This window comes from Homarus americanus, unplaced genomic scaffold (genome assembly GCF_018991925.1).
Source record: "Homarus americanus isolate GMGI-L3 unplaced genomic scaffold, GMGI_Hamer_2.0 scaffold11022, whole genome shotgun sequence".
Classification (NCBI taxonomy): Eukaryota; Metazoa; Arthropoda; class Malacostraca; order Decapoda; family Nephropidae; genus Homarus; species Homarus americanus.
Window position 1 is genome coordinate 12,315,538 of NW_024737068.1, and position 26,006 is coordinate 12,341,543.

General features: G+C 36.4%; 1 protein-coding gene across 16 annotated transcripts in view; it reads right to left on the minus strand.

Moving 5' to 3' along the window:
* Positions 1-26,006, minus strand: part of LOC121872966 (kinesin-like protein unc-104) — a 193,531-nt gene that overhangs the window by 42,131 nt on the left and 125,394 nt on the right. For 10 of the 16 annotated variants that reach the window (XR_006090185.1, XM_042376121.1, XM_042376132.1 and 7 more), the window contains 8 exons: positions 25,788-25,997; positions 25,407-25,584; positions 25,142-25,232; positions 24,736-24,860; positions 16,918-17,099; positions 9,564-9,728; positions 8,125-8,345; positions 3,108-3,297 (listed from right to left, as the gene is read on the minus strand). Coding sequence is in view for 15 of the 16 variants with exons in the window: in XM_042376121.1 (XP_042232055.1) it covers positions 3,108-3,297; positions 8,125-8,345; positions 9,564-9,728; positions 16,918-17,099; positions 24,736-24,860; positions 25,142-25,232; positions 25,407-25,584; positions 25,788-25,997 (1,362 nt within the window). In the remaining variant the exon portion in view is untranslated. The remainder of the gene's footprint in view (positions 1-3,107; positions 3,298-8,124; positions 8,346-9,563; positions 9,729-16,917; positions 17,100-24,735; positions 24,861-25,141; positions 25,233-25,406; positions 25,585-25,787; positions 25,998-26,006) is intronic. The other 6 variants (XM_042376133.1, XM_042376125.1, XM_042376134.1 and 3 more) reach the window with 4 other exon arrangements.

The window sequence follows — 26,006 nt, forward strand, 5'->3', positions numbered from 1 at the left end:
TGAATAACTTGATGATTATGATGCCAGGCCTCATGCTCACAACTTTATCTGCCATTTCATTGAAAAGTTATACTGTAGAGGAATATAAGGCCTTGTATATGTCCCATGTTAATGCTTGTCAGCAGGCCTTTATTACTCAGTACCTGCACAAGGCCCAGCCTGTTAATACCTTGGCAAACATCACTTTAGGAGATGATGATGGCACCACCGATGATGATATTGAAGTGTTGGGTGACTTACTGGTGGAAGTGTTACCTCAAGACTTTGAGGGATTTGATGCTGAGATTAAAGGTGATGTAGAGGAGGGAGCAGGGAAGAAGCAGTAACCTGCCCTCCCTGCCTCGGAACCCATCAACCAGCACCGTCAAGCATTTCACTGACTCCATCAAGGTAAGTTATTCTACAGTATGAGTGTATATAAATATTATCAACAATATGTACAGTCTCGTTCAAGATTCTTCGAACACTGCTGGAGACAGCTGGCAACTCATGGCCATTTGTTTACTATAGTACGTAGTATAATATAATACGAAACAACAAAGCCCAACCATTAAATTAAGCAACGGGGAACTAAGTAACCAATCACCGATCACTTTTACATTTATTCATAATTTTTACTACGTACATACTATAGTAAACAAATGGCCTTGGGTTGCCAGCTGTCTCCAGCAGTGTTCGAAGAATCTTGAATGAGGCTGTACAATATAAATATGTATGAATACATAACAGTAAGGTAATTTTCTTGGTGGGTTGTAGGTAATTATAGGGGGGTTTGGGTGACACCGTGGAACCAATTAGGCTTATTTACCTGTATTTCAACGTCACTTGTTTCGCGATTTTAAATTTCACGATGCTAAAACCGGTACCAATTAGTCGCAAAACTTGAGATCCTACTGTTTATGGCAAGGACTGATGTATGGGTCAGAAGCGTGGACACTTTTAGAAGACACCAGAAAGTGTTCAAGACCTTTGAAATGTGATGTGATACGCGAATGCTAGGAATAAGCTCCACTGGCAGGAAAACATATAGAGAAGTACTAAGAAAGCAAAAACTTCAAGAAAAATACTTGAAATGTACAGAAAAAGAAAATATGAGATACTGTACTTTGGTCATATAATTAGGGATGAGAGAATAATAACAGAAATATTAATGGGCAAAGTTGAAGATAGGAGGGCCAGGTGAAGACATAGAATAGGATGGATAAATTAAATTAAAAACCAGATCCTCAGAGAGATATAAAACCTTAGAGGATTGATAAATACAGCCCAAGAACATGTAGAGTGAAGGACCATGGTTGCCATCCCTCAGATATGAGGATAGTACTCTGATTGATTGATAGAAACTACAGTACCAGTAAATAAATATTCACTAATACTATTAAGAAAAAAAATATAAACCTTCCATAAAAAATATCAGTGACAGTGAGCCTGAACTTGTAGAATGGGCAAGTGACACAAACACTGCTGATTGTCTTCAGCAGACAAATAAAAATAATAATTTTACAAGTATTGGCTTATCTATGAATTATTGATAGTAATGGATAAAGATGGATGTAAATTGTATGATAATTGTGTCATAAAATTAGAATTAAAAGGATAAATATAATATCAAAATATGATTGTAATGCATAAACAATTGTCAGTAAGTGTAGTAAGAAGCAATAGGTTAAAAATAGCACCTCATGGCTAGAGACGCATATAACACTAACAATGACAATCGCTGCCTCACATATCAAGAGTACAGAATGTACTGGCCAATATGTTCTGATTCAACTACAGTACTGTACTGTATATTCATTGTAAAATAAATTATATTCATAAATCTTAAAATTTACTTTGGGAAATTACAGTGAAGCTGAATTACCATACTGGTACTGTAATTTAATAAAAAAAAAAGCAATATAAAAAAATAAAGCCAACATTTGCAAGGTTATGCAACATGACTCCATATTTCATCCTCCATTAGACAGTTAGGTAGGTATAATGCATTTTGGGTTGTTTGACCTATGACCCCCATAAAATCCCCCAAAAGCCAAAACAAAAAATAAAAAGGAATCAAATCATACTGTACTGGAGAAAGATACAAATAAACCAAATTTAAAATTAATTTGCCTAGAATTGAAGGAGTGACGATGAAGTGGTAATTATATGCAAGAATAAAAAAGATGAAGACACACAGGTATATAATTGTCTTTCTTTTTTCTAGGAGACATAATAATTGCACTTAATGTCTCAAATATCAATCAAAAAGGTAAGAATCCAACATATGTGGAACTGAATTATTTGAAGGTATTGACAGTAAGAAGAGAAGTGGCTGGATGAGGATTTGGGTGGTTGAAGTCCTATTTTTTTACATTAGGATTGATTTCATTTTACTGACCAATGGAGTCCCTGGTCTTCAAGACCACCATTATATCACTGGAGAATCTCCAGAATCCAAATATAAGTGGAAGAGACAGTTGTACTAAACAGTATTCAGCCCCCATCTCAACTTGACAAGTTATGTTCTGTTGTAAAAGATGTGTGCTGTAAATTATGGTCACTCATTATGGTCCCTGACTATAAAATATTTTGGTTTTATTAATTCATCCTGGTTTTAAGAAACATGCATATATTTCTCTTGTATGAAACTTCCATACTGGTGACTTACTCAGTTTGGCATGATAGTGAACTTTTATCCAGATTCAGTCTGTATCAAAGAGATATTGAGCAAATGTATGATGATGATACTGTATATCCAATGGGCACAGTCCACATGCAGACAGATAATACTAACTGAGATTCAATTACATGATGTTGTATATAAAAATATTTTTGTGCATTTCAGCTGAAGCTCAATTAAGAGATAAAGATGATTTTCAATTTAAAATGTATGATGAAATTACAGTATTCAGTAAAGACTAGTGGCAGGTAGGACAGCAGCAAGGCAGCCTACCGTAGCTGGAGAAGCAGTGGTGGTTGCAGGGTGGCCCAGTCATAGATACAGCCGCCCTCCCACCCCCCTAAACCTGCACACAAATATGGGCAGGTTTTCCAAAATCAGGCTTCTGGGTAGGTTGGGCGGCCCTTGACCACCTCTCTACATCTGTTAGGACTAAACCACAAACCTGGGCTACCTGCTTCAGCTGCGCGCTTTAGCACTGTCTCATAAACGCCGCAGATCCTGTTGGCCTCAGCATTCTTGTATGAGCCACTGAAGATATGTCGAAGGGAACGTGGGATAGTTCGGGAGTCTCGACCGTAAACAACCATACACAGGTCTTTGGTGATTATGGCTGGCTGTGCATTGTTTTCCAGCTGCAAAAAGAAATTATCATAACTTATATAAAGGACAAGAACCTTAGTTTCCAACCTGAAAGCATTCAGATACCTGAATGTTGATGAACATCTTCATGGTTGGCTTATGTAGGAAATGTGATCTTTTGTTTTCAAAAGATGGTTATTAATTCTACCATATCATATTCCTTTAAACACTAGCATTATTTATTTAATCATCTCATTTTTTTTTTCAGCTTCTACTTTTTTGCCTTTTTCTGCTTCTACTATTCCCTTTGAATATACCAGATGAGGAAACTCTTATCCTTTAAATAGGCATATCTTAAGAGATAGCAAGTGAAGATTTTTTCATAAATCCATTTGCAAAAATTTTTAAGTTAACATTCCCAAAGGTCTTAATCAGTTGGAGAGATGCAGTGGCTTCTAATCTAAATGTTTTGGGATAATATACGTATCTTCTTGCATTGAATGTAGAAAAAGGCAAAAGGACATGAGCTGACTCATGATACCACTTGATTGACGATCTCTAGACCTCTTTCTCCCTCTTGATCATTCGTTCATGTGTGTGTGTGTGTGTGTGTGCAGCAAATTAATTTTCTTAAGTAAGGTCAATATAGCATAGTCAGATTATCAAATCATGGCCAAGTAGAAAAAGAAAGAAATGATAAAAGAGACCAATTCACAATTCACAAATAGTCACAAAGTGAAAGGTCAGGTCCAATGACAGATGGAGCCAGAGCCATGGCTTCAGAATGAGCAAGAGAAACAGAGGGAATGGTTATGTATGTGTATGAGCTGGAGGTTTTGGGAGAGCTTCAGTCTCAGCTCAGCATCATCACCATCATCAACATTTAATGGCCACTTTCAATGCTTGAGTGGGTTAGCATGTACATAATAAATGAACATAAAAGGAAGGAATTATAAGGCTGATTCAGCTCCCTAGTAAATGTGAGCATATCAAAGAACTGTTTAAGTAAGCAAGTCAAGAACACAGCACAGTACTTACACCACTACATTAAACTGCATCTGTATAGTACACTCACAATTTTATGAACAGTTATATTCCTAGACAACCTATGTACAAATAAATCCATGTTGGGATGTGCAATACAACTGCTGTACTGTACTTGAAAAAAATAAGCTATGTTACTGGTTGATTAGTTTGAGGAAAATATTTATCTTTAAAACCCCAATACAGGGTACTCTAATCACTTGCACATTAAACAAAACCAAATATGAATACAATCCTAATAAATTGTAATGACTTGAAATTGCTTTACTGTATTTCCAGCTAAAATATTAACCAATTGGTGGAAAAAAGTCAGTGGATGTGGCAGGGGAAGAAAATAATCCTAATGAAGATTGGGAGGAGGCACACCATAACATACGATATATCACCTCACACTCACCTCTCACACCACACATATCACACACTTATATAGAAACTCAATATACTGTATGCATAAGCACCCAACACATCACACTCCATCAAGATTGCCTGTCTAGACAATTACAGGTGATGATGATACAGTACCTCCTTTCCATCTCCCCTTTTCTCCCCAAACAAACAAACAGTATATCCTTATCAACTAAGATGTTATTCACCTTGATTCTATGCAAAAATTTCCTTCTAAAACATTCAAATGAGTGAATAAAATAGGAGTGGATGTTATGGGAGAGACTGAGTAAACATTTGGTAACAGTGTGAAGAAAAAGGAAGGGACAAGGGAAGGAGGGAAGGGGTTCACCACACTACCCCAAACCCAGATACAATTGTATACTTACATCCAACATACAATGCACTAAACCAAGGATGAGCAACTCTGATGTCAGTCACCCCTCCCTCCCTCCCCAAACACACATACCCATAATATCATTTCAGTTTGATTTAAGACCAATTTCGTACTAAAATAACCATGAACAAATATAAGGAAAGTACATATTGTGGGAGAAGAGGGACAAAGGCACATATCATACAAAAGAACCCTTCCAATTAACTTCATACTGTTTTCTTATACGGACAGTAATACCCCGCTTTACGCGGTTCTCGTTTACGAGTTTCTACATTTACGTGGTACTCCGCCAGAACCGGAATTCCCACTTTACACGGTGCATCTACTCATATACACGGGAAGCGGCGCACAAGGTCGCCCAGTCATCAAAACATTACCGAGTTCTTTACCCGCCACCCACCACAGCCGGCCCAAGTCAGCGATAGTGACAATGATAGTGAGCATATGGACTTATATGGACTTTGAGGGGTTTGACAAAGAGGCCCTGCAAGCCTCTGTGGTGGATAGTGATACAATTGATACAAGTGATACAGGTGAGGGCCAATAATCTGCCCTCTGCCTCGGAACCAACCCTCCATCCCCGTGTGCCCAGCCATCTTTTCTACTAATGTAAGTGTTAAAAAACCTAATATTATTGATATTTCTCATAATTATTAATTGTGTGTGCATACCATCATAAAATTAAGAAGTTATTTTTACTACAACGTAGGTATTGTGTCTGAAAAAGTGAAGTTTGGGGGTTGGCCCAGTCTCTCTTTCAATTAATCCCATATGTTCTGTTGTTCCATTTACGCGTTTCCCGTTTTACACGGGCCTCCACGGGTTCAATTGACCGCATAAATCGAGGTATTACTGTACAGTACACTTCTACATTATATATTAATTTACTCTTATTTCTAATTCTTCCTGTACTCCTATTTCCTTAGTGTAAAATATTACAGTAGAGTAGAGTCTCAGAGTACATGTATCCATAGTAAGTAACTCCACTTATATGCGTCTAACCCCTGAACTGCCCTAGCGCTTGGGTCTCACTCTTCACATGCCAACCCACCCAGCATCTTTCGCTAGTTCAGCGTGTTTATCACTTGTCCATGCTCGTTTGAGAAAAAAATTAAATATAATACTGTACTTTTATATGGCTTAGAAATAAAGAAATATAATATAAAACTAAAAAATAAGAAAAATGAAGAGCATGGCTGTGTATGTGTGGGAAGTGAATGTTTGTGTGTAGAGACAGTGGGCTATAACTGCCTAGTCACATTCACCATTCCAGCTGTGCTCCCTCCTTCCCTCCCCCGATATGAGTCAGCTGGGTAACTGCCTGGCTCAGCAGCTGAACTGTGTCACGTCATCCAGAGGATGGTTTGAGTGTGGAAGGAGCTATTCTTTGTATATAAAATAATATAAAACATATTGCATTGCCCTTTGGCAATTGTTTCACTACACACGGGCCACAGGAGACAGTGAACAGCTGAAATCCCCCAAATTGCTCTGCCTTCCCCCAATCTGTGTGATAACTCGCACGCACCAAGAAATTATTATTCGCTTAAGTTTATGACTGTATAATAATTATTTTTAATTTTTTTGTACACATTCTGTGTGCATGTCAGTTATAAAAAAAAAAGAAAAAAAAAAGAAGAAAAAATTGCAATACTTTTTCTTTAATGTGGTAGTGTACTCAGGCATTTTTGTATAGCAAAAAGTAATTTATATTGACTTCAGAATACCTCCTAATATAAAGTGCAAATGGCCTAAAAATGCCCATGATATTGGTCAGATTAAACAAAAAAAAAGATTAAAAAAGGGGGAGGGGAGGGAGAAAGGAGCTTACAGTGCCCCCCAAAAAAAACATCTGGGTGGGCTCATTGTGCTCGTCATGTTCCTTCACCTACAACTTCTTGGACCCCCTCCTTTTAATATTCCTGGATCTGCCACTGGTACTTGAACTGTTGTTTTATCTGACTGTCATGAAATACTGATAAATATGGATCTGGGGTAGTTGAGCACAGGCTGTGGAACCCAATGCAACTTTTTTACATTTAAATAGTTGTTGTTTTATGTAATATGCATGTAATATGGCAGTACAGTTGAAGCCAATTAGGAAATACTGTATAAGAGCCTGTCCATTTCAGACGAGCTGAAAATTCTACACAGGCTTTAAGTCAATTGAGTTTGCCTTTTTGTACAGTCGAAATTTAACATCGAGTTGGTGAAAAAAACCATCAGCTCAACAAAATGTTAAAATTCCCTGACTGAACTTGAACACTAGAGAATTTGGACCCTTTGGGTAATTCAACAAGGGTAGAGTGCTAAAGAAGTTGAATAAGAGGGGTTTGAGTATACCTGAAAATTTTCCACAGTTTACAAGTTTGGTTTAAGCTCAAACCCCTGAGCTGACACAACATCCTCTGGCTGGTTATTTCAAAAGAGCATAAATATTACTCCAAAGACATTAGCTTTGACAGTAATTAACAGTGTCAGTTTTAACTTGAGGCTGTAACCTCAAGTGGGGTGGCCATCTGCTAATTCAAGTGATATTTATTTGACAAGATTTAGAATACTATATTATCCAACTCTTAGAGAAGTATGGACTGCTGATACAATTCCAATATTTCATCATCATCATGGTTAGATGGCCATTTTTCATGCTTGCATAAGTAAGCCGTGGTTACCTGATGGCAGCACTCCATGCTGCAACAGTCTCTTGCAGTCTATCTTGTCAGGTTACTAACTCTAATCTACTATTTGATGGCACAAAGAAATAAGGTATGAAAAGAATGAAAGATGCCTTAGCAGGTACAGTTGCCAGCAAAAGTTCTCCCACAGCCACGTGTAGCAAGTTGTGGGAGGACTTTTGCTGGCAACTGTAAATGCAATAAAGATAGTAAATTTAGGAATCATACACACAGAGAGACAGAAGGATATAAATAAAAAACAAACTAACATCAGGTTAAAACTGAATATGATAACAGAAAAATCCTCAAAATCTTAACAAAGAGATAAGTAATCTTGATCCCATTCTAATCTGAAAACTGTACATACGAAAATTACACACCTCGAGATAAGCAGATATGGTCATATATACATGCTCTCCTGGTGGGGTGACACGGTTCAACATAATGGAGTTGTGGAGAGAAGAGTCCCAAGCTGCCTCAAAACGGAAGAGTGTGCGGTCTTCTCCAGGGTACTCTAGGCACTCTCCCGGAAACAGACCCAAAGACAAGACTGATGCATCGTTATTGTCATCTTCACTTTCTGGAGTTGTGCGTATTCGACCTGAGAATAAGGTTATAAGATTAGTTACATTATGAAGCCTTATCATAGGTAATCATAGAAAACTTTTATGATCTACAGGTTTAAATATTTAGGTTAGGTTTATATTTTTCTAAAAAAAAGTTTTTGTGATATAGTCCAGAATGCGAAGTCTAGCTTTATACCTAAGTATATAAATGCCTAGCATTAAGAAAAATGGACTTCTTTAACATTTATTCCACACTATATAAACAATATTGCTTCAAAATAAAGAAAATATAACATAAAATTATATAATAAGAAAAAAGAAGAGCATGTGTGCGTATTTGTGGGAACTGAATGTGTGTGTGTGTGTAGGCCGTGGGCTATGACTACATTGGCAACTCGCCACTCCAGCCACCATGTATATTGTTACTTATTTTGAAATTATAAAAGATGTTGAAAAATATTTCAATACTCTAATATGAGTTAAAAATAAAGAAAATATAATATAAAACAAGAAAAATGAAGCGCATGTGTGAGATGTGAACATGAGTGAAGACGGTTATAGCCAAGGTCTTGGCTAATAACTATGCAGCCGACTCGCCAGCCTTGTATATTGGTACTTGTAATGAAATTATAAAAGTTGTAGAAAAATCATTACAATACTCTAATGTGGGTTAGAAATACAGTAAAAGAAATATAATATAAAACCATAAAATAAGAAAAATGTGAAAGTTAATTTCTGACTTCATTGAATTATATTTGAGAAATAAACACTGATCATGCCTCTCAGATGAAGCCTTGGAATCAAGCCTACTGATTTTGATATCAAGCATCACCCCTCAGACTCAACATACCTGTATGAACATGCAAGCACACCCATTTCACTGATGCGAGTAAAAGTGTTTTTCTAATTAAATGTGTTCCAAATTTACATATTTAATTCAACTGGACTTGATGGCTTCATGCTTTAGTCTAATCCTTCCTATTCTCTTTCAGATCAACAACAACTAACATACAATTTCCTCTTTTTAACTTAAAAGAACTTTCCTGTCATTTTCACTAAAATTTAGTTCCTCTTTTTAGCTCCTCTAAAGTCTAAACTTTTGCACTCACATTTACATAGAAATCAACGAAAAGGTAAACATTTCTCCTAATAATTCAAATATTGCACACTAAAAGAAATTTATGAGTAGCTTATTGATAGCTCTTTACCTCCTTTCCACCAACATTCAGGGACTTGTTCTCTAGATTACTTACCAACAACAAGTTCTCGTACATCACGCCAAATCAGATCATGGGAAGGTTCATGTACAATTGTGATGCGAATACGTCTTTGGATACCCTGATGTAAAAGGAAGAGACCTCGGCATGGCAGATCATCTCCATGTTCAACCACTGCTGGTACATATTCTCCACTCGGTGCTGTTGGTCAAAACAACTGATGATGAGAACACAGTTTAAAAGAGCATTAGATTGCAAATTCAATGAAAGTTACAAGACAAACCAAGAAACCATAAAGAATTTGAGATCTGGTGGGGATTACTGGTGACATACTATACAGTAATGAAAACAACACAGAGGAGGGGTGAGGTGATACAAATGTAATTTCATTCAATACACAAAATAACAAGGATAAAAGGAAGTGTACCAATGAACTGAATGGATGTGAAACTGTATCTCTGTATAAAGGAGAAGGTAATATAATTATAGTAACTTTATAGATAGAATGTTATTGAATAGAGGGCAGTGCTAATAGAAAGGCTTAAACTTGAAATTGTTCAAATATGAGACACATTAGAAATTGTATCTATTGGCAAATATAGAAACTTTCTCCTGATTTTAAGAAATGAAAGTGCATTTTTATTCTTTGAAAAAATAAAAATAAACAGTATGAATTTTGAACTACAGATTATCTCATAAGAAATACAACCGGGTGAAATATTTACTGGTCATATATTGAGTGCTTACAGAGATAATAAGGTACAGTATATGAGGTATTATCCCAAGGGCAGGTAACACACTGCCAGTTGAAGTGTTCAATGTCCTTCTCTCTCCATCATACCCATTGTCTCAAAGTAAAGAGATCAGATGTAGCAGTGTTCTTGTCTGACCAATCAACATACTTCATCCTAAAAGCTATATTTCTTTCAGCCATCTTGTTCAGGCCATCAATGATTTTCTTTCAAGCACATCTAGGTAGTAGGCAGCTACCAAACAGGGAGGTACTACCGCCTGGGTAGATATTGGAAGCATAATGTGTTGTCTAATGGTAGACCCTGCTGCTGCCATATGGCATCACAAAAATTGTGACCAAGTCGCAGGTTACTGACAACTTTCTGCCTCATTTACACACAATTGCAGGGTCTCAATTGTTTCTCTTACTATTGACAACACAACATACATACAGTATACAGGTATTGTTTTTCACTCTTGATATTTTTTTTTCATTTTTGTATGTCTTTATTATTATTATTATTATTATTATTATTATTATTATTATTATTATTATTATTATTATTATTATTATTATTATTATTATTATTATTATTATTATTATTATTATTATCATATCATTACTAAGCGTCGCATTCTGGACTATATCACAAAAACTGTTTTTTATAAAAACTGTTTTTTTTATTAGATATTTTATTTATTCTGAATTATTATTATTATTATTACATTTTCGCCCCCCCCCCCTCCCCAGGCCCTGATGTGGGTCAGTGACCTGTGCTCTGCTAAAAAAGGGTAGATGCTGAATAATCTCCCAGATTTTTTTATTTTTACCCCGGTATTTTAATTTTTTAATTTGCCATTAATAAGGTAGGGAGCACACAATATGCTCCCCAACTGTCCCTTACCATACAGTCCCCGGTGATATTTTTGAGCCTCTGGTCATAAGGCTACAGCAATTACCCCCTAAAATCTGCCCATAAAGGTCCTTCTGAAGACAAGTTGGCTGAAAACACCTCCAATGGATGAACCATAAACATATTATGCAAGCCAATAAGAAAATTAAGCTTACACCTCCCAGAAGTGTAGCTATGTTTTCCAGTAATAACCCTAGACAATCCAAACTTTAAACTTAAGAAAGATTTTATGAAGTCAGAATATATTAACCTTGCCCATCTCTGGGAACTACCGTCATCATTTTACAAACATTTTCCATGCTTGTGTGGGATAGCTGTGATTACCTGAGAACATCTCTCCATACTACATTGTGTATTGCAGCCTTTCATGTCAGGTGTTTATTTCTGAGACCATTTTTCACAATATCTCCCTATGCCATTCTTGGCCTACCCTAGCTGTCTACTTCTCCACGTTCAAACTCATACATCTCTTGATCCAGTTGGTCACCTTCACATGCCCAAACCAACTCAGCCTACCTCTATGTATAACTCATAAATAGTCCCAATACTCAGCTACTCTCTCTTAGCTCTGAAAAGGTTTCCTATCCTATCTCTTAATAACACATTACACACCCATCTCACTAAAATATCTGCTATCAATACAGTATACAATTCCCAGGGCATACAGAATGATATGATATGGAAGACAGTCCCAAAAGTAATTACGTATAAAACAAAAAAAAATAAATAAAAAATTAATCCAACAATAAGATATAAAGAGGAGAGGTGGAAAATATCGTACATTGCAATCCCATTGCTGGCTCACACAAGCAAAAACAATGCAAAGAAATTCACATCAAGTTAACTTTTAATGCTCAATGTCATAGTGGGTAAAAATGCAATGATTTTTTTTTTCATACCAGTAACTTTGCAAATTATTATACTGCATGTCTTTTTCCTGTCTTAATGTCATACTTTTTTATTTTATTTTGCCACATCTGGGATTATGTGAATTCAATTCATTAGCTACAGCTTCAGAGGTTAATGTTCACCCCCACTCTTTCAATTTCTCAATCACTCTTTCCACAACTCTCAAAACCTGAAATAGCAGCTTCAGGCCCTTGTAGCTCCTGTGTTCAAGTGCATCACATTTTTCCCTTTTAAGTTTTCACAGACGTACTCTTCAGCTGGTCAGCTGAAGCAGTATTTGCCACCATAAATAAACTCTGTCACCAATGACAGCTTCACCTGATGCTTTCAGTATTTCTGCAACTACTCCAGAGCTATCAGCAGCCTTTCCATTCATCATTTTTTAATTGCTTTCTTCACCAATTCTCTTTCAATCCATGGGGATGGTCCCTGTACCAGCCCTGCTGCTCCTGTCCCAGTCAAATTCCTTATTTATCAGACCATTGTAATATTTTTTTTCCAAGCAACCTAAATTTCTTCATTATCATCAACAAACACTTTACTATAGTCATTGCTTACCAATAACATCCTTGGTTCTACCCACACCGTGCTATTCTGTATACCTCACCCCTTGCATCTGCACTATTCATTTTATACGTAATGGCATTCTGCTCATATTTCTTAGCCTTGTAAACCTCTCTTCTGGCCTTGAACTTGGCTATCACCACCCATCTTGCAAGACTTTTACAATCTTTTTCTTTATCACTCTGCCACTTCATCATTCCACTACCATGTTAATGCATGACTAGCTATGCCCTTCATCCAGTCACACATTTTGTTAGCAGCACATAACAGACCCTCCTTTAATGTGGCCCAACAACTCACTACACTACCCCTCACAATGTCGTCAACCAATTCCACTCGTCTCAACTTGGCATAAAATGTTTCCTTTACATTCTATTTCTCCAATTTCTGTACTGTCCTCCTCAGAGAAAATACCTTCTTCCTTTCCCTGCTTCTTTTAACAACATGTCACACACACACAAGTAATCTGTTCAGCAAGGCACATTCTTCCCTGCTATCATCAAACTCGAGAAAAAAATCTGAAAATTTTTCCAAAACTACCCCTTATACAACAAACCACTAAAAAAACATCCGTGAGAAAGTCTTGATTCATTATATTATTCAACAAGTAATCTCCACTGTGTGGGAAACTTAGTACAGTACTGTACTTTCTGAAAATCCTAACTCCTTGCTTCTTAGCATGAACTCAAAATAAAAAAAAACGTGCTTAGGTATAGGACACAAAAAGATCCCATGGATCACATCTACCATGACCCCTGATAATCCTATAAAAGCCCTTTGAGTTACTTTCAGTCTAAAAGAACCTTGGGCCCTAATTATTCCTGTTCCAATAAAGCAGCAGTTCCCAACCTCAGGTGTATCCTCAGTAAGGTCGCAAGGGGCCTTCAGACAATTTAAAAAATATAGTACTTAGCATAGTCAAACAAATTCATTCAAGCTATATAATATATTATATGCCTGAGGGTCACGACACCGTATTGTTGGAAAATTTAGGGTCGCAGCCAAAAAAGGTTGGGAACTACTGTAAAGGGTAAAAAATTTTAAACAGTTTTTATCAACAAACACAAGCCCACTGAACTCATGTGTTACCTCAAAGTCATTCACCAATTTTTATTTGGAGTAGACTCCTTTGCAATCTGGAGCATGACAGCCCTATGTCCCAGAGACATAAAAAGGCTTATGGTAAAATCACAAATTATGTTTCACTGTTGTATAATCTGAACTTTTTTCTTCAGATGCTGAATCTCATAAAATGTTCAATTACCTTAATTCTAGAACTAATTCTTATAAACTAAGCCAGAGGCAAGAAATATCTGGTCTGCAGACCACATCTAGTCCTACAGATAATTTTATCTGGCCGAGCATTAAGTCTACCAATAAGAAAGTTATAGTTTATCAGTCCCAGAAAGTATCAATCTTAAATAGATTTTTACTCAGATGCTTGACAACCTGAATACTTATTCAAATCATTGAATCTAAAGCTTCAGCATAACAAACATGAAAGGCCAAATTTTCACTATGTATTACATGGATTATCTGCAAGGGTAATTAATCGTATTCTGAGTAGAAAAATTTGCAAAATTTAATTATATATTATATCAATAATAAGTTCAACAATACTATATGCATAATATAAACATTAAATTGAAATTAATGGTCACAAGTCACCCACTCATTTTACCCAATGAATGCTTTTTCTAAATTGTAGGCAAAGCCTAAGTCCACCAAGGGCTAACAGGACTGGAACTATCAATCATATTAAAATTCTGTAGGATAAAAATATACCGTAATTCATGGAGCAGTTCCTTAGGTTTGTAGCGAGAGTAACAGTATAATTCTAATCCCTTGTTAACCATTGACCTCCTTAAGAGTTCACATATGACTTAACCCTTAAGCCCTGGGTTAGGGTGCTGCTGGCAGCACCCCCCCCCCTCCGTGGAGATAAATCAAGAAAGAAAGAAAAAAAAAAAAAAACAAGTGGCGGGAATAGGCGAACGTTTTGCAACGTCACCCGGGGCCTAGGGGTTAAAACTGAAATCATATACTGAACTGCATAAACATACCAAAACTCCCATCATCAAGGAACAGGAGTTGAAATTTGAAAATAAGCTTCCAACCAAGCCTGGTTGTCCAACAAGACTCTCAAACCTAAAACCATTAGCCAGTTCATGTCAATAATTAATTAATTAATGGGGTGAGGCTACTCTCTCAAGAGAGAGAAAAAGAGATAAAAAAAATTGGGGCAATAAGACAATTTGAAAGTACCCCAGACTCTGAGGGATAGGTAGATGTAAGTAGATGTAACAATAATAATCCAATGGAAATGATAACACCAAAATTTTTAGTAATTCTTGATGTGCGGGGGGGGGTTGGGGGGGGGGACCACAACTTTTTGTAATAAATAAGCACCCAAGTGGAACACTGGTCTGTAGACATCTGTTCTTAATGGATACCTGGCTAGGAACTGAAGCAGAGATGGTGTTTTGCCCTGAAGAAGTTAGTGGAGTAATAGCTTGTGGTTCAGTGTGTGCTGTTTGGTCAAACACAGCTACAGTGAGTTCTGCTATAACGCGTGTTTTGATAACGCGAATTTGCTCTAAAGCGATTTATGAATAGAGGAACGATATTTGTATAACGCGAACGCTTGTTTGCTGTAACGCGATTTTTGCTTACTATTTCTCCAATTTTGTGGTATTAACTGTGAATATGGTAAAGAAGAATATCTCCAAGAAGCGTTCTGGTGATCGAATTCCCGGTGATGATCGCAAAAGAAAGGATATAACACTTGAAGAGAAGCTCGATGTTATCAACCTCAAAATCACCCTTCTCCCCCATCAAGTTATATTCATATTTTTTGAAGGTAAAGTGTTACATTTACTGTATGATTTCATTATTAGATATGAATGTAACATTTATTTAGACTGTGCTATCCTTTGTGTTAGGCTAACTCCTAATTTTTTTTCGATTTCGAGTAGTAATCTGCACCTAACCCTATTTTCTCCATAAGCCCTGTTATTTCTATTACGCGATTTTCTATAACACGATATTTTACAAGAACACAACTATCGCGTTATAGCAGAACTGACTGTACTAATAGATCTCTTTTCTCTCGAGGATAAATGTACACTCTGGACAAAGTTTTGATTTTGACCTTTCTGTACATGGAGTTTGGTTTCATGAACTCTGTTGATACATAAGTTATGTTTTAAAAAATATCTTGACCTTTGAATCATAAACACTTGAATTTGTTGTTCAGCCTGTCATCTTATTATATTCACCATTTTTCATACTGTTACTAAGATTGTTTTTGTTGTTTCAAAGATATGCTATGGACAACTTTTGAGGATAATAATATTAATAATGATAACAACAATAATAATAAAAAAATCAGAAAAATATCGTGTCATCTCATTTTCAGGTGACTTAATAAGGACATTGGGATAGTATGGTATATACTGTAAGCAACACTTTACATAAATGGTTAGCAGTAATGACATCAGCTGTACTGTAGCTGAAATTAGTGTATAAAATGTAGAAAATGCATATGGATTAACAATATAATAAGTGAGTGATTAAACAGAGAGGCTGCAGGAGTACAAATATCAAAAGTATTATTAGTCACTGGCAATCATAGGAAAGTCATGAGAGATAAAGGTAAAAGCTCGAACATGTGGCAGTATTCCCTGGATGTGATAATTTAACCAATCTTAATGTTTGACTAAAACATTAGCATATCACAGCAGAATTACTGAATGCAAGCTGTAGAGAAGGAGTAAGAAGAATGGACAGTGAGAAGGAATTTAAGATTAGAATAATTATGCATGAGACAAATAAGTGATTGAAGAAAAGAAAAAGGAAGTATGGAGTTGGTTTGGCAAAATGAGAACAAAAGATCAGGAAAGAATGAATGCAAGTGTAAATCAGCAAGAGAAGATATACAATGTAAGGATTAAAAAGTAAGTGGAAAATCAGAGTCAGCAGCTTACAGTACCTGTATGTGCTGGCACAGAGAATTGTTTGGAACTGTGCAAGCATAAGGATGCATGGAGAGGATTGATTGGGCTACCCACCTGGACTGAGATATCTTATATAATTCACTCTGACACTGAAGGGAATTCCTATCATATAATACTAGAGTTACACTACAGGTATTTTATTTTCTCTGAGCCAAAATATGATTTTTCAGTTGTTGTGTGAAAAGAATCAATTCAAAGAAAGGGTAACGAAATGACAAAATGCAAAAAAAAAAAAGAAAAAAAGTTAAATCTTACCTAGTTCACAGATTTCGAACCAGACGAGGAGATCATGTCGAGCATGTACATGTGAGGTAGAGGGGCTCTGTACAACACCAAACTTCGGTGACCTTATTGGCTGACTGATGGGGATGGCGGGAGGCTGCATCCTCTTGGGTGGTGCCCGAGAGCTGCCGGGAAGTACCATGCCAGGAGGTAAGCTGAAGAACCACCACAACAGCAAAGACCCAGCCATAAAACAGCAATATCACCAGTGCCACCAACACAGCAGTCAGGCAAGTTGAAGAAAAAACACCATAGCAATCCAAATTAGATTGACATGCAGGATGACAAACAAAGAAGCAAAACAAATAAAAAGTTAAATAACCGAAAATCACATCAATGATAATAGTTTATCAATGAATAGTTAAACAATAGACACTTGCTGGTGTTGTAGGGTAGGGAGGGTTCACAAGTGCCATAAAGCATTATCTGGCTAAAATAAAGCATTCATAATACTGTACAGGAAGTATTAAGGAAGTATGACAACTCAAAATGTAAAATTACATCTAGGGAAAAAATATTCCCATTATTGAAGTAAGATCTAAATACTGTAATAATAATAGTAATAATAATAAAAATAAATAAATAAATAAATAAATAAATAAAATAAAAATAAAAATAAAAATAATAATAACACATCCTCAAAACAGAATTAATGGAATAATGAGATAAAAAATTAACACATCTCATATTCTACTAAGTTTAATTTACTGACAGCAGTGAACAATGTCTCCACCAGGTTTGCATGCTAATTTGCAAAAACAACATTAAAAAGAGTATCATCCAAATTACACTATGATTCTACCTTAACTAGATACATATATTTAGCACCATTTAAGGAGTAAAATAAATATAAAGAAAGCTTCCAAAGATTCTCCACCACTGATGGAGAAGTTGGGGAGCACTAGCAGTACCTCCTGAAGCAATCCCCCAACCTTTGCAGAATAAAAGAGTAAGGCAATACAGGTACAGCATATATATATATATATATATATATATATATATATATATATATATATATATATATATATATATATATATATATATATATATATATATATATATATATATATATATATATGTGTGTGTGTGTGTATGTGTGTGTGGTCAACATGCTTGTCTTGCAAGTGAGTGGACCCAGGTTCGATCTCCGGGCAGGGTGAAACTATGGGCAAATTTCTTTATGCCAATTGCCTCTGCATACCAAGTCAGCTATAATGGAACAGATATGAAGACAGTGCCATGATATACCACGGGCTTACCGTACGTTTGCAGTAAATTCATATGGGATTTAGTACTGATGGTATGTTATTAATCAGCAGAATTTGCAATAATGCATACCGGGTATTCTAAATTAACTCTGGACCATTCTAGAGGATTGAATATTCATCATTAAATGACATAAACATATGTATGTATGTATGTATGTATGTATGCATGTATACTGTGTATGCGTGTGTGTGTGTGTGTGTGTGTTTGTACATTATTTCAGAGCGTCAAGAGAAGTAACAAAGGACTTATCATATGCTCCATCAGAATTAGACACTCAAAGTGGTCTCTCAGTGAAGAAGAATTGGAATTAAAAATTACTGTACTGTACTAAGGATGTATTGTTAGATAACTGAACATACGAGTATTTTATGTTAATTCATTTATGATAAGGCAGCTTGTAAGACCGCTTTACTTGCAGTTTCATATATTGTTGGTACAGGCAGTCCCCAGTTTATGAAAACCCTTAGTTATGTGGGGGGGAGGGGGGTGAGTTTCCAATTACATACAAAACAAATCTGAAGTTAAAAAAATTCTTTTTGTTATTTTCATAATTTTTTCACAGCACTGGAAGATGCTGAAGTACTGACACAGACTTTTCAAGATTTCCAATAACCTGGTAAGTTTATATTGACAATTAATCTAAAAACAGCACACAATTTTGTACTGTATTAAGAGTATTAAGTAAGATTAAAACTACTGTAGAACAGATACATGTAAAATCGATGTATGAAGCAGTGGCAAGATACTGACTTAAGACATTTCAGCTGTGGGAACAGAGATGTGTTTAGTATCTCAGAGTTTGATCTCTTGTCAATGAAAATAAAAAAATATGAAATGAGAAGTTTAGTATTTTTTCTTCAGATAAAATCTCGCCAAAAAATATATCCAGTGAAAGTAAAACATCTAAAAAAGCATTTATGTACAGTGCAGCAGGCTTACTGTAGGTGCGTCAATACGAAATTAAAATCGTATGTCTTGGCTGGGCTTCACAGTCTCACACTGCATCAAAACCAGAAGAGCAGTTTCTCAGAAACTAATGTGTCCTCCACTGCATGTACTTCACTTAATTTTATTATTGGGCAATAATTATTTTATGCACAGCAGATTATCATTAAAAACATGTTTTCTAACAATTTAAGACATTTAGAGGATTTTTTTTTTGTAGGAACATATCTCAGCTTTTATAATGAGAGTCTATGGGAAAATGTGATCCAAATTATAAAAAGTCAATTTATACTTTTTGTTTTCAGGAACAGAACCCTCCCATAAAATAGGAAATGCCTGTACACATCTAGATTAGAATGAAGCTCATGTTCAGTATCTTTATGACTTGCTGTAAATTTATCATAGAAGCTAAGCTATTACACACCACAAAACAAGAAAAGAAAAAAGGCATGCTTGGTGCAGTGGCACTGATGCATTAACTTGTCACACCACAATATAAACTTTTATTCTCATTGGGGCTGTACTTGAATACACCTTAAATTTACAATACAACATGGGATAAAAAAATGAACATTATGATTAAAGAAAAACTTACAAGAATACAGCGTATAAATTTTTCAGCAGCAAATGATATAAAAATCTTAAAACACCTTACTCATTATCAGGATTGATTTCTTCTTTATAAAAAATGAGGAATTAATCCTGAGATCCCATCTATAACTCACATTACCAACAGAGTCTTTGAGTTAAACACCTGTACTATTCATGTTGGTACAATAACTGGAACCAATTCATTGATTTTTTTTTTTTTTACATCACAATTAGGTACCCGTATATAAAAAGAGACATTTGGATATAAAGGTCACTACTCAAAGGCTGAATGCAAGAAGTCTTCTTATCATACAGGCACATGTGTTTTGCAACCCTAGTTTGACTTGTTACAAACTGTCATGTGGGAGGACAGATAGTAACTGAGCCAACTGATATGGTTGGTTACAAAATGGATTTCAGGATCAATCCTTCATTTACAAACTAATGTCTGGCACAGGTGATTCATGTACCTGGAGCCAGCTACATATAGGGAGAAAAGAAGTAAACACATACAGTACTCCAAATGCTAAGGTGACAAGCACCCAACTCCAGGAGGGGCAAGAGAGGTTATCCCAATAAAATAATAGTAGAAAAATTGGTACTGCACAGTCCTCAAGCCTTGTTATTTCATCAGGACATGACTAACACAGGTCTTAGTCAGTGCCCAGGCCCCTCACTATGGGCCTGACTGCAAGGCCTTGCCTCTTAGCAAGGCCATTGAAGCCAATTTGACCCTGAGGTCATGCACCTGCAACAAACCAGCCTGGATGTGGGAGTTTAATAATTCTGACAAATATGTTTGAGAGATACAGGCACTCCGGGTTGCGGAATTTCGCTCTTGTGGAATTTGTAAATTAAGACCAATAATTTCGCGATACGGCCCGTAAATCCGCCATTACGGAAATTGGGGTAAATTTTAACAATTAAAAAAAATCACTATACGTATAAAATTATAATTTTTTGTTAAAAATTATAATTTGTTTGGTGTGGATTTCTTGGGGTTTGCTACCGTCAAGCGTGGTGTCGCCACGCGGAGTCACTCCATTGTTTACATCCAGTGTGCGCACGTTTCTCGCCCCAGCAGTTGGATTCATCTTTTACAAACATACAGTAAGTACAGTACAGTGCATTACCCTTATTCAAGATGACTGGAAACATCTTTTGTGGTGAGTATAGTACAATATTTTTATTTATTCCAACTGTATTTCTCTTTATATTACTTGTATATCATAAATTATTTAATGTACTGTATTGTATGTGTTTATAAATGTTTATTTTCATTCATAAAAGTGCTTGAATTACTTTTTGGGGCCGAAAAAAAATCCTTACGAACGCATTCCTGAATTTACGCGGGAAGCGGCGATGACAAGCTGCGCGCTAGGTCGCTCTTATGTCACCGCTGACATCAAATGACATTTTGGACTGTGATTGGGCCACGCATCCTTACCACCCACGCATCCCCTCCGCCGCGAGCTGTGATTGGTTTATTTAACCTTGCTTGCCCAGTCAACAAAACATTACCGAGTTCTTCACCCGACACCCACCACAGCCAGCCCAAGTCAGTGACAGTGAGGATACGGACTTTGAGGGGTTTGACAAGGAGGCCCTGCTAGCCTCTGTGGTGGAGAGTGATACAGGTGATACAAGTGATACAGGTGAGGGCCAATAATCTGCCCTCTGCCTCGGAACCAACCCCCCCATCCCTGTGTGCCCAGCCATCTCTTCTACTAACGTAAGTGTTAAAAAACCTAATTTTATTGATATTTCTCTTATATATAAATTGTGTGTGCATACCATCATAAAATTTAGATGTTATTTTTACTACAACGTACGTATTGTGTCGGAAAAAAGGGTAGTCTGGCGGTCGGCCCAGTCTCTATTTGAATTAATCCCATATGTTCTGTTGTTTCGTTTACGCGTTTCGCGTTATACGTGGACCTCCATGGGTTTAATTGACCGCGTAAAACGAGATTATTCTGTATTTAAAATATATTTCTTATGTAAAAAATAACTTACAGTTGAAAATTTTACTGTCATTCCGATTTATATTGAATTACGAGTTATCAAGGGTTTACTGTAAATTACATAATTTTAGGCCAAGGAGACCACAATTAATAGGCGAGGAGGACAATGCTCAGATCCTAGCAGAGGCCGAACGATACTCATTCACAAACACAGTGGCTGTGAGGGAACAACTCGACCTGGGTGTGTCTACCAGGACAGTCTGGTGGCGTCTACATGAGGCAGGCGTCCACAACTGCATCCCATCTATAACCTTTTGTTCCCGGTCCCAAAAAGACTCCAGGAGGTTAAAGAAAATGGAGGCCACTGGATGGGCTATTGAGATTCTGTATGACCTGTGTTGGTAAATATTAAAAATAAATATTATTTCCACCCTCGTATTCAAGATTTCTCCTTATATCAACGCTATTGTAAATATCTAATTACAGTACTGTTGTTTAAAACCTGAACCACAACCTGAACAAATTATAAATAAAGAAATGGATGGTACATTATAATAATCATAAAATAAGGGTCCTCAACTATTATTCTTCCAAGTATGCAAACTTAAAATAATATTATGAGAAAAAACCCTATATTCATCATTCCCTTTCTTCTTTCATGAATTTTCCTGCTTTATTCAATTTCCCCTACCATCTCTGATGAGGAATTTGCATCACATACCAACCTCCCACACCCTTCCTCCCCAACAAACTGTCCTTCCCCAAGTCGACCATTCCCTCCTCTCCACCCCACGTGACTTGCCATGCAGAAAGGACCCAGCCAGGTGCAGGGGTTAAGCTGGTGGAGGGGATGATTTCTTTTGACTGTAACTGTATATGTACTTTAGATTAGTTTCTAATTAAAATGGAAAATACCAGTGTCCCTCTTCAGGGATCACTTAGTAGTTTTTAGTGCAGAAAACATGATGATATACAGACATATGTAAAAAAAGAATACACATCCTGTGTCTGTTCATTGCATTCACTGTATTAATACAACTTAGACCATATCATATCAAGTAATAATAAATGTTTCTGTACTGATCACAGGGTATGGTAGCTGAGTGGATACAGAGCTTGCTTCCCGTCATAAGGGTTGTTGGTTCATCCCCAGGGCACCACAAATTCACCCAGGTGCAGAAGTGAAAGCAGTCAAGCGCAGTGCTGCTCATAATGCCTCAATATGTATCAAAGGCATAGTTTAAAGTGTACTGTACTGTAACCACACTGTTGTTAACAGGCATTCAAGGATATGGGACCCACTTTTACTGTACTGATTCATGTTAACTCCTAAGATGTCCATTTCACAGGAATACAACATAACAAATGGTTAATTATTCTTAGATTTGGAACTCATGGGAGCAGTTTGATTATTCCCTCCACTAATTTGAATGTTGTGCATCTCAATGAAGGGTATTATGGGGATCTTACACTTTTGATTCAAATATAAATTTTCTTGTATCTCTTATCCATTTTCATCTTTGGTCATAGAATGGTCTATGGCTCTCTCCAACTTTTAGTCAACAACAACAGGCTCACATGTCCTGATTAACAGTCTTTATTTGACCAATGTAAGAATGGATCATTGCCATCGATTTTCAGAGTTTCTTCTAGGTTACCAGTGGATTAATTTTTCTCATATGTTCCAGGATAACACTGTAGAATTGTTCAGTCTAGGAGTGTTATACGTCAGTAAATCTTCTATGGGGCACATTTCTACTTTGTCTGGAACCTTTGTACTCACTTTTCTAGATAGCTTTCTGGAATGAAAGCTGCCTGTTGGAGGTCTAGCTAAAAATAGGAAACTGATCCTCCTCTCATAATTTCTTACTGTGATTGTAATCAGGCAGCTCATATACTCATCCTCTTTCCTTTGATTCAAGATTGATCTGCTAAAAACTTAAAGCATAACAGCAGATTGGTCCTTGACTTCAAAGAGATGATGGCCAACAGCTGGTAGTAAATATATGCTCACTAGACTGGCATTGGCTCTAATTACACTTCCAGCATCTAGACAGAAACCTTTGTAGCAAATTTCCCTCCTTTGAGATGGATGGAGGATAAAGCATGATGGGTATGAGCAGTAACAGAGGGGTCAGCTGTACAGTATATAAAATTTTAGGATCAATTCCCCATCTAGATACCTGGATAGGATGGGAATGTATAAACAACTTAATAAATTAGTTCCAGCAAACAATGTTGAGGGTTATAACCTGGGTTTTCAACTCAAAGACTTGGTTAGTAACATGAGTATCACTTGGATAGGTGTTAGGTTATAAATACAATACTCTTATACATTATTCAGTATAGAGAAAAGGAGAGGCCTGTAAGGAGCAAGCCTAATTGTCTGTCCACTGGATCTCCATTGCCAATTCAAGCTTGGGAATGATTATGCTTAATCATACAACTGAACATAAAACTCAGAATTACATAAACAGAGTCATCCCATTAGTATATTTAATAAAAGCAGAGTTGTATCAAACTATTCAAGCATGGCATGTAGGGCAAAAAGAAAAATACAAAGCTACAGAACAGCTCTATCTGTGAAGTGTACAAGTACTGCTTCATTTACCATCAATCATCCAGACATCACCTAGTCTACTGAATAAAACTAGTTACTAAATTGCTCTCAAAGTGTCCTACTGGTCTATGTGTTATGGATGTGGGGTTAATTCTTGACACAAGATAGAGGAAAGTTTGTCAAATAAACTGAAAACAAATTAAATCTAAAGTTTAACTGAAAACAAATTATATCTAAAGCTTAACACACCCTGTGTGAATAGTTTGATTTCACTCTTCCTTTTACAAAACCTTATAGCAGGATAACTGACACACTTAAGCTATGCTGTGCAGTTAACTGCAAGCATAGCCTTATACATTTCCAAACCCAGAACTGATATAATACAGTTTAAGTGCCTAATATTACAAAGCATTTCCCAGATTTTTTAACATTGATGCATAAAAGTAAACAATGAGTACTCACAAATGCGTGGCATCTTGACGGGCATCGCGGTGTAGAGGGTGTTGCTGATAATGACCAAATACTTCAAACACGATAGGTTGTGTTTTTATGTATTCTAGGAATGCTCGAGTCACTGTTACTGTAATCTGAAAATATAAACAATAACAGGTATTAACTAAATTTAGGACATAACTTTTTCAGTATGTTCACTACCTGTACTTTAAAAAGTATAAATTGAAATGAAACTGTAAAGCTTATAAATGCACTTTTTTTTTTTTTTTTACGGGTTCCACTTCAAAAATCTGAAATGATTGGGGCCAGAGCAGAACTAAAAATTTCATGAAGTACAGTACAGTAATAGTATTTGAAGTCATAACTGGGCTCTAGTGGGGCACCTAATATTCTAGTAACAATATCCATTTCTTACATTCTGTACATGATAGAACCCCAGTGGTGGTCCCTTTCCAGTATTTTTTATTGGTTCAGTGGAGAAGGCTTCATCATGTCTGTGGAGGAAGCTGAAACAAAATTTACAGTCTTACACTTCTATCTATATTCTATTTGCACTTTATTTTAAAAACCCTACTTATAGCATACAAATTATAGATTCTGGTATATCAAACAATGCAAAAAACAAAAATTATTTCACTGAAAATTTCTTTCAGCGAAAATACAACAACTAGGCAACTCACTTAAACTGACAGAATATGTCAGCATATTCTGTAGACACATCAAAGGCCTGAAGAACAGTTACACGGAAGGTAAGCTCTTGCCCGATACGAAGGTGAGGCGGAAGGTCATCATCTCTTCCACTGTCACAGGAACTAACACTACTATCACCTCTACCACTATCTACTTCACACACTTCATCTGCAAAATTGTTTGAGACCATTATCATCAATAATGTTTCAGAATCAAATTAGTGACTTCTCAAGACAACTTGTCAGCAAAGTAAGTACTGAATGAACATCAGGTGAAAAGATAATGAATGCTAATAATTATAAGCACCACAAACTAATTCAACACTCAGTTGCAATATCTTACTTTCAGGATAATAGGCATAGCACACTGACCCTCTAGTTTAATAATGTCTCCTGAGCCTACTTGACCTTCAACTATACGCTCCTCCTCGGCAGCTGCAGCTGTGTTCTTCTCCAACACCTGCGCAGAGAGCGACCCTCGTTTGGTCCGCGGTCTTTTAAAAGTACCTTCATTGAAAGATATTCTTGCTGATTGTCGCACTCCTGCTGGTTGTGTACTTTCGACTGAATCTTCTTCCGCTGCTAACGATA